At 34.3% G+C, this 10,000-nt stretch overlaps 1 protein-coding gene across 1 annotated transcript in view; it reads right to left on the bottom strand.

Annotated features, from left to right (window-relative positions):
- The window catches only part of LOC125039556 (DNA polymerase delta subunit 3-like), a 10,673-nt gene extending 1,964 nt beyond the window's left edge, over window positions 1-8,709 (bottom strand). The window contains exons 1-9 of the mRNA XM_047633628.1: window positions 8,573-8,709; window positions 5,278-5,333; window positions 5,013-5,130; window positions 4,597-4,760; window positions 3,849-3,957; window positions 3,474-3,656; window positions 2,304-2,606; window positions 294-411; window positions 1-14 (exon numbers count right to left, since the gene is read on the bottom strand). The exon at window positions 1-14 is cut by the window's left edge and continues 181 nt beyond it. Of these exons, the coding sequence (XP_047489584.1) occupies window positions 1-14; window positions 294-411; window positions 2,304-2,606; window positions 3,474-3,656; window positions 3,849-3,957; window positions 4,597-4,760; window positions 5,013-5,130; window positions 5,278-5,333; window positions 8,573-8,647 (1,140 nt within the window). The 5' untranslated portion in view covers window positions 8,648-8,709. The remainder of the gene's footprint in view (window positions 15-293; window positions 412-2,303; window positions 2,607-3,473; window positions 3,657-3,848; window positions 3,958-4,596; window positions 4,761-5,012; window positions 5,131-5,277; window positions 5,334-8,572) is intronic.
- Window positions 8,710-10,000: the final 1,291 nt, after the last annotated feature.

Consider the following 10,000-nt stretch of genomic DNA (forward strand, 5'->3'; position numbering starts at 1 on the left):
CTCACCCTCACCTTCTGGAATGTTTTTAGGGCAGTTGAAGTTTGGCTCTGATTATGTATTTTTAAATAAGGATATTTAAAGTTCAAGCACAGTCTCAACAATTGAAATCTGGACAAGAGGATAGAGTATATCATCAGTTTTGGGATTTTTATGATTGAAGGGTTTCATAGCAATTTTAGAATTATAATGTTATGATAAAAAGGAAAAAAATAAAAGAAAGATAAACCAACCTACCGACTTACACAAAATAAATTATTCTGACTGGCAATGATACAAAGACTCAGTATACATACCTTCATCACAACTGGATTCTGAATCACTCAACTGCATTATTCTCTTTCTCTTTGGTATAGGTTCCTCACTGTCTTCTGTGCTTTTGCTTTTTCCTCTCTTTTGTGAACTCTTTGTTGTCTGAAAAGAAAAAGAAATGTATATTATTATTTTCATAATTTGAAAAAGTATCTTGTAAAATTAGCCATTATCTTAGCCTTTGAACATCTAAGGTTAAAAAAAAAATCATATATTGAAAGTATATAGGAATGCTGCTCCTTAAATTGTAAATTTAATCATAAGACTATATTTCAACTTCTGAAATCAAAGATACAACATTCTTATCAATTACTATAAATAAAAAGACATAAATGCTCAATGTGTCAAATTTCCACTTGCCAATATACTGAATAACAACTAACAAAATCTTGGAAAGAGAAAGAGAAACAATATTAAGATTAAGACTTAGTTTCCACTAAGAGTCAGCTCAAATCAGTCTCAGTTAGCAAGTACAGAGAAACAGCTGCTAGAGCACTACAGAAACGGAGTCCAGACAATGGGCATCCAGTGTCGGATTACTTAAATTTTATAATTTGTAACCCTAAAGGAGCAGATACTACCCCTATCAGATTTTCACAAAAAAGTATTTTTCAGTCAGTTTTAGTCAGATTAACAAGATATAAATAAACAAGTTATGACATAAGGTTTAAAATTCTAGCAACTGGAAATAGTAATTTCATACTACACAGCTCTCTTGTACCATCTACTCTTATTTAATTGAAGTTGCAGAAGCAAAAGCCAACATGCTTGATGGAGTGGAGCTCAATTCACAATTCTCATTTTTAAAAATATTGTATAAATTTCCCTAAATATCCAAGTCACTGGCATAGAACTTCATTCTACTTGTGAGATTTGTCATAAATATTATTGCATTTACCAAATAAAATAAAAATTTCACAAACAGAAGTTAATTAGAGATTATGTCCTAAGACTGTCAAGATAATGTCCAAGATAATGAGTTCCCCCATCATTCTGAAACAAATTTCTGAAACAAGCTTTGTAAAATCCCTTTAGAGATCTAAATCTATTGTTGCCAAAATGGCAAAATTACATGCCATGTCTACTGTCTTTTTATTTACTGACTAGGATTTGATTATTATTTCTACCTAGCTCATCTATTTATCCTTTCATTGATTTTTGGAAACTCATATATATAATTTTGTTTTGATTGCTATTAGTATTGATAATAACATTATAATAGAGGAACAATAATAACAATGTTGATTAGAAAAAAAAGCTTTCCCAAAAACTCAAGGAAAAGGGAAATCAACCGAGTTCTTGTAGGCTTACTAACTGGCTCCTTGGTGGCTGAGCACTTATGGAACCATTTATATGAAAAAAAAAAAAAAAAAAAAACACAAAAGCAGCAACAATGGAAAGTGTGATTACATTTTGATTAAATATATTGAGAAAAAATTAGAGGGCGGTCATACTTGGATCTTTCATATTTTCTGTTCTTCTATAAAGCTTTCATCTATCAAAAAAATAAACTGAATCAATTGTACAGAGAAGAAAGAGAAAATTGTGAAAATAATGAATTAGATATACAGCCTTGCCACTGCCCCATTATTTTCAGATCAGAGCTGACTTTGCACATCAGTATGATAAACTTAAGGTCTAAAAAGTAATGAAATCTTTTATCTTGATTTTTGAAGAAGAAAAAAAATAAATAAATAAAAAATAAAAATACAATAAATAAATATATATACGTATGTATCTATGTTTATATATTTATATATATATATATATATATATATATATATATATATATATGTATATATATATAAAAATATATATATATATATATTCTAAAATCACTATCATGACAATAATACTATATGTGAAGTTACTCTAGACAATGTTGTTAGGTTATTAGTCTTAGAATAATAATAATAATAATAATAATAATAATAATAATAATAATAATAATAATAATAATAATAAAAAGCACAATAAAAATAAATAATACAAACTTTCAACTTAGACTGCAACTTCTTTGTTTTCTTTTTGGGGGGTGAGTCAACATCCATCTTTTCTGACTCTTCATCTTTGATAGAGTCTTGAGATTCAGTCTTGATCGGAGAAGAAACGGTGGACTCTGTCTTGACTGGGGACACCACCTTAGACTTTATGGAAGGGGATTCAGAGTCTGTGGGTGATGGACCAGATGATTTGGAAGACTCGGTTTTCTTTGTGGCTGGAGGTGCCTTGCTGAAGAAAGAAGATATGCCACCCTTCTTCTTGCTACCAGAAGATGGGGTAGTTTTTGCTGTGTCCTGAGGAAAGACAGTTCTTAGTGCTGACAGAACTACTGTTCTAAAATTTGTTTATTTAATAAAATGACACTCTTTTCAATTCCAAAAATACAGTGAATGTTGCACTTATGAAATTTACATTTATCAACAAAATACTGTTCTAATCATTACAATTAACTTGCATTTCCAAATCCTATGCAAGAAAGTAGTGTGAATATATTTATTATTCATGGCCCTGTAAACTAGAAACCCATATATTTCAGGAGGAGGAGGAGGAGGAGGAGGAGGAGGAGGAGGAGGAGGAGGAGGAGGAGGAGGAGGAGGAGGAGGAGGAGGAGGAGGAGGAGGAGGAGGGGGAGGAGGAGGAGGAGGAGGAGGAGGAGGAGGAGGAGGAGGAGGAGGAGGAGGAGGAGGAGGAGGAGGAGGAAGAGGAGGAGGAGGAGGAGGAGGAGGAAGCAGCAGCCATGGATGTAGTCAAGTATTAAAAGGAGTAAAATGAGGAGCAAGAGAAGGGAAAAAGAGGAAAACAAAAGAAGATGATGATGTTGAAGAAGGAGGAGAAGAAGGAAAAGATGGAGGAAGAGGAAAAGATGGAAAAGGAAAACAAGTAGTTGTAGTAGGAGGAAGAGGAGGAAGAGAAAGAGAAGGAAGAGGGGATGAAAGGGAGGACAAAAACAATGATGAAGAGGAAGAGGATGCAGATGACAGTGAAGAACAGGAAGAGGATGACAAAAAGAAAGACAATGAGGAGGACAACAAGGAAGAGAAAAACAACAGCAAGAAGGATAAAATAGAGGAGGAGGAGGAGTAGATGGAAAAGAGAGGGACAAATAGAAATCAAAGAGGAAAGAGGGGGAAAAAATAGAAGTCGAAGTATGCTCTGCTTACTTTTTCAGATTTGTTCTCAGCCACTTTGGTTCCTTCCTGTTTTTCCTCTTTGACCTTTGCCTGGCGGGCAAACATGGACGCAATCTGATTCCCCTTACCAGGCGATTTGTTTACGCTGGTTTGTTTCTCACCTTGTGATTCCTTCTTTGGGGATGTCTTGGTCTGGTTAGGTTTGTACTTACTCTGAAGAGAGGGAAATGTATTTTTAAAATAAGTAAAACAAGAAGTGAATGCAATATATTACTTGAAAAGGGAGAAGTCTTTTGAAATAAAATTTAAAGATGTCAAAATCCTTTTTAAAATCAGGAAAAAAAATCATACGTTTTAATTTCTTAAATCTAACAGAGTATTAAGTCTCAGTAGCTGTGCTCATACCGGTATTTTGGTTGGTTCTGGGGGTGCCTGATAAGCATTCTGTTTTTGTAACTTTTCCAAATCTGCTGATGATCTGACCTTTGCAGCTGTACACTCAATGCCACTATACCTGGAAATTTAATAAGGATTTTTGCCTTAAAATTAATCCATATTATTTATTTTCTTAAGTATAAATGAACATAAAGTTTAAAGGTGTACTTATTATTCTTTTTGACCTCCAGTTAAAAAGAAAAATGTGCAATCCTCTTTGGAAAACTATAATCTAAGAGTCAAGAAAACAAAAATATCATTCATGGCCTTGGTGACTTTGCAAAAAAATTAACGAGGTTTTGAAAACCCTTTTCAGTACATAAACCATATAAAATTAATTTAAATGTGTATACTTGACTAATTTTTCAAATCACAAAACAATCTAAAAATGATTAAATTTCACTAATGTCATAAATGAAACTCAAACACAAACTTAAATGTAAATACTATTGTTGTTTTGCAGAAGAGGACTTTTTCTTGGACTAAAACATTGTATCGTGCAAAAAAATTACAATTTTCTCACAAAATCTTAATTTTAAGGATCACTTCCATGAAAAAAGAATAGATTGGGATAGATAAATAAGTATCACTACTATACAGTAAACACTAATGCTAAAATTATTTCAAGAAACAGACATTGTAGTGGACTTTACAAATATATGAAAAACTGCAAGAATAAATCAACATGTTAGAAAGAACCAACTTTCCAACAACTCACTTGCTAATACTCAAAACATTTTCTTTGACTTTATCATAATTTGCAGTATAAAGAACACTCATGTCAGGCAGCTTGGTCTTTTGCACACTGTAGACATGTACTGATATCACATCTTTCAATTTGGACTTTGCACTTGCCAAATTCTCCTCCCTCACCAACATAATCTGTCCAAAGATAAGCAAAATAAATTGTCAAATTTCAATAAATGAAGCCAAAAAATGTATACCTCAACCATGAATGTTAAATTAACATTACTGACTTCATGATATATCAATTAATTTTCCTAATAGAAACAAATTAAATTATTACTGTGAGCAAACTTTGAAAAAAATAAGCAGGTATCAAAGCCAATATCAACTAGAAAAAGATCTGTATGTAATAAACACTACTATTCACTTCCAAAGATAATAACTTACCTTATGCATATCAAGGAGACCATCTTTCCCTGCCTCTATTCCAGACACAAAATAAGTGACATTGAGATTGTCGCCTTTGTCTGAATTCCTTTGATTTGTGACAAAGTGGTAGAGCATTCTGAAATATATTTCATATTAAAGTAATATGCCAAACCAACTTCTCAAAACAATACCTTTATAAAGATTTACAGATACATACATAAAATCAATAGGTAGTAGACAAATAGTTTATATACAATACAAAAAAATATCACAGTTAACATACTGCTTAGCAACATTGCTTTGAACTCCAAGAGTCAAACTCAGCCACTTGTAGGTAACCTGTTTGAGAAAAAAATACATTGTTATAGTCAATTCTGTCTGAGACCCAAAAACTTGTAAAACCAACTTTTGAAAAGGTCTGTAAAAGATATATTTGTTTTTTACCAATAAACTACTTGTGTCAAGGTCACACATAGTACACTTTTTCAATGTGTTCCTTTACAAATCTGCATTTCCAACCATATTAAGGTCTAATAAAAATTAAGAAGTTGATATGAAAAAACTTACTGGATTTTTACAAGGAGACTGTGCATAAATTCTTTCCTAATACAGACAAAAAGTACATTATATTGGTTGATGTCAAAAATATTATGCTACTTACCTCCTATGATCCAGATGATGTGACTATCAAGTCATAGAAAAAGTTGGCTGAAAGCCAGGGTGATGGGAATGAGCTGTCATGAGAATTTTGGCTGAAAGCCAGGGTGATGGGAATGACTCTCCACAAGTGCACAAAGCTCATGGAGGGTGATTAGACTTAGTGGGCATTTAGAAAGGTGCTCTTATTCCTATTGGTAAATGATTGTGGAATACACCATATCTATTAACTTCTGGATACAGCATATCAGATGACAAATACAGACATTGGAAAATGGGGGGGGGGGGGGGGGGGATTAAGCAGAAGAGTTAATAACATTGCAAAGGGAAGGCAAGGAGTTCTGACACCACACAAGTGTTCATGTGGGCCAGGCCTACAGGCTACACATCCATGAGAGTGGCTACCCATGTAAGTCTAATGTCCAGATTTTGGGCCACGTGCAGGCAGCTAAGCACCTAGATTCAAGGGGTTGATTACATATGTGAATATTTTTTTTTTTTAAATCACATTATATAACGTCTGAATATCTAATTCCCTGGTAATTAGACAGGAGAACTTTGGATAACCTTACCATTAATCAATATGAGCAATATGTGGTATATATAGCTACTATTATACAAAATGGCATTTGCTCGTTTCTTGTTTCACTTACTTCTATTATATATATATTGCAAGCCCACATATGTTCCCAACTTGCATAAAATAAAAATGAAAAATTCTGTATAACTAGGGGACTACTCTATCTTAACCCACTGGATCTGGGTGCTTCATAGCTCACACCTGGACCAAAATTTGGGCATTAGGCATTTTTGAGTGGCAACTCTCCCATGTGTGTGGTTTTTAGGCCTAGCCCACACGAACACCCAAGTGCAGTATTAACCCTTTGCCGAAGGGCATGACATGTACATATATGTCATGCACATTGTGAGTTTACTTGTTTAATTGTTTTCATACATAGATGGCTACACTTGTACTAAGTCACCAATGAGCCAATTATGAGTACTGCCTGTCTCGCCAGTTCACCCTTTTCATTAATTTACAAAAATATTTTACGTTATCTTATTTTGCTGTTACTAATGTTTATAATATTATAGTAATTATAATGTTTATAATAAAAATAACACCATTGATATGCATAGCACTAGTAAAAAATACGATTTGCCCACCAATTCAAGGAAAGGTGAAATCAGATAAGGTCACAAGATCTACTAATTGACTCCTTTGTGGCTAAGCATTAGCAGAGCCATCTATGTGCAGAGACATTTCACAAAAATATAAAAAAATGAGCACAGCATTTTCCACGGTGGCAATGGGTTAAGATTCCTTGCCTTCCCACTGTATTGTTCCATCCTGCTAGTATTTCAATTTTCCAAGGTCTATATTTGTCATTTGTTATGCTTTATCAAAATGATGATAGACTATTTTCACTGAGCAGACTCTACAAGTGTACAACTCTATGCAACAACAGCAACAACAATAAAAGTAACATGGTCTCCTCTTATTTGTAATTTTTTTTATTTTCATATTTGATTTCCTGTAACATATCCTGCAACATCTGTCATGGCAGGCAGGAATAGGAACCTGAACTTAGAAATAGTGTCCTCCCTGTATGTGGGCACTTCTAGCCATATTTCACAGAAGGGAAATTCCACCCTCATTTACCAGTGGAAATAAAGAGAGTCTCATCCTAAATGTAGAATGAGTCTAATCTTCCTCTAGTAACTGATTTATTCCATCACCTGAGCCCTCAGGCAAATTTGTAATGACAGCACATTCCTGTCATTCCTGCACTCAGGCAAATTTGTAATGACAGCACATTCCTGTCATTCCTGCACTCAGGCAAATTTTCCCAAGATAGTATACTCCCATCACCCAGCCTTCAGCCAAATTTGTTCATGACATGTCACCAAGATCCAATGGGTTTTATTTTTTATTTTTTAATCATTGAAATTTGAATATGCACTGCTTAATTTTGTTACTGTTCTTTGACTCTGCCTGTTTTTTTTACTATTTAACTGTTTAATATGATGAAACATATCTATCCCCATTTTTATTCATATATGAGGGATTATGGTGACAGCTGTCCACTCTCCTGACACTGGTATTTGACAATGACATATGCAACTTCTAGTAGGTGGATGATGGTTTTTACAGTCATTGATTTCTTGAGTATTTAATAATAGCTCTTTCAATTACTGGACTCTTAAAGGGTTAACTGGCACCAAGTATTTGGACTGTCCAGTATACTTCTGCTTTTATCTGTTTCTTCCTATTATGATTATTATAGCTGTTAACTTTACTATTATAATTATGAATATCACAATTGTCATCATTAGGTAATTCTTTACAGTTCAGACGCACATGCCAGACCCCCAATTCCACATTACAAACTCTATTCAACAATCTAAATTGCTGTGACTGGGAGCAATAGGGGAGGGTTGATAGTACAAATCAATTTTTTAGAAATATCCATGGATACATGAATCTCTGACAGTAGGGGAGGGCATGAAATGTAATGGGGAAATTGTGGGTGAACATATTAAATTTAAAAAAAAATCCGAAGTTTGAGTTGTTCATGACAACAAAATCAACAAAATGCTCTGATAACGAAGATAAAAGTTCTGATAGTGCAATTTTAATACTGAAGATAAACCCTAGTAAACACTGACAAGTCATCAAATTGCGTATAAGGTGATAATTTTCGGTTTCCATCAAACATCATTTTAAATACCTAACCAATATTTATCCAGGCTGCATATCAATAGAAATTCAATCATAGACATAATGAAGGATTATGTATAAACCATCGTTAGAAATCCGGTCACATCCCCTCTGCTCCTACAAAACGTGCAAGCTCTCGTTTCAATTCACAGCCACCTAAATCTACACCACACTTTCCTCAAGAGTCCACCATACTCACTATCTTCCCCTCGTCGAACACAAATTCCTCCAGGTTGTCTAAATACATAGAGTCCATGCTGGGAGCGGCCACCATCGCTTTTCGCGCGACTTTTTCTCTTGTTTACGTCAGGCAGTGTAGTCAACGGAGGCTGAATGTAGCGCTGAACTCGCACCAAAAGGCGCTAGATTTCTTTAAACTCATGGACAAACGATAGCGAGCCAAAATATGTAACACATGTGTATTCTGTCGTTACATATCATTACATCATAGCATATTAGCCTTACTCACCAATACACAAAATGTGCTAAAAAAACAATGAACATTTCATCATTCAGCAAGTTCCTATACGTGTATGATGCCAAATTTTCATGTGGCATTGTTTTACGTATTGCATCAATGTCAGCATATGCCATCCCTTTTCGATCAATAATGACATGTAACACATGTGTGTTCTGTTGACTATGACATCTTTCAAACCCTCATGTTTAGCCAATTACATGTGTCCTAAATCTCTATTAGATTGTGTCAAACCGAGCATAATAAGCGCTAAGTTGAAAGACGCAAACAATTTAAGAAAATGATATAATTCGATTAATACGTTTCTGTTTAAGTCAGATGTCTCATGGAGGATATTTTATTACATCTCAGTGTGTTCTCTCACCCATATCGGTACAAGATTCTTGCTCTTCCTCCTTGTCGTAAATGGATCATGCGACATATTTCCAATTCTTGTGGCAAGAACTTCCTCCAGTTTGCAGACATTGGGGATATTCAACTACTCTATTGTTTTCTAGTCGCAAGATAGATGGAACTACACGTAATAAAAAGTGCTAGATTTAGCTGACATATATATTATCGTAATTGTCGGTACTGTTGTTACCAAGAAGTTTCAAGGGCGGGAGTGCCAACTACCTCCAGCTCCGAAAGCAAGAGGCTGTGATCAAGGGTATCTAGTATTCCATATATACCGAATTTTAGCATTTCAGGGGCATTTCCCAAGTATTTTACTGCAAACATTTAAGTGAGTTAATGATGTAAAGATGCAAGAGTGATATACAGGAGATACTTTTCTTATTGGTTCTTTAAGAGAGGAGTAGCATTAGTCAGAATTATCTCCAGGTCCCAATGGGTGCCTCATAATCAGCTGCCAATTAACATGTATAATACGTGTCCGGGAATTAATGCGCAGTTGTACATAGTTTAGATATTGTTTTTACGGAACTGCTAAATCGAAAGCTATGTACGAGTTATATCAAGAGTATTAGACCAAAGTCTACTTTGCATTTCATACAGGAGATTTTCTTTCTTGGCCCATTAGTACCCTGATCGGAAATTTACAAGAAACGCACAAATCATTTCAGCCGACATTAGCACAACTACATTTTTAAAAACTGTTGTCTACATTACCCACACATTCCTATATATTACGATTACTATGGTTATGAT

Source organism: Penaeus chinensis, chromosome 27, assembly GCF_019202785.1.
Source record: "Penaeus chinensis breed Huanghai No. 1 chromosome 27, ASM1920278v2, whole genome shotgun sequence".
Lineage (NCBI taxonomy): Eukaryota > Metazoa > Arthropoda > Malacostraca > Decapoda > Penaeidae > Penaeus > Penaeus chinensis.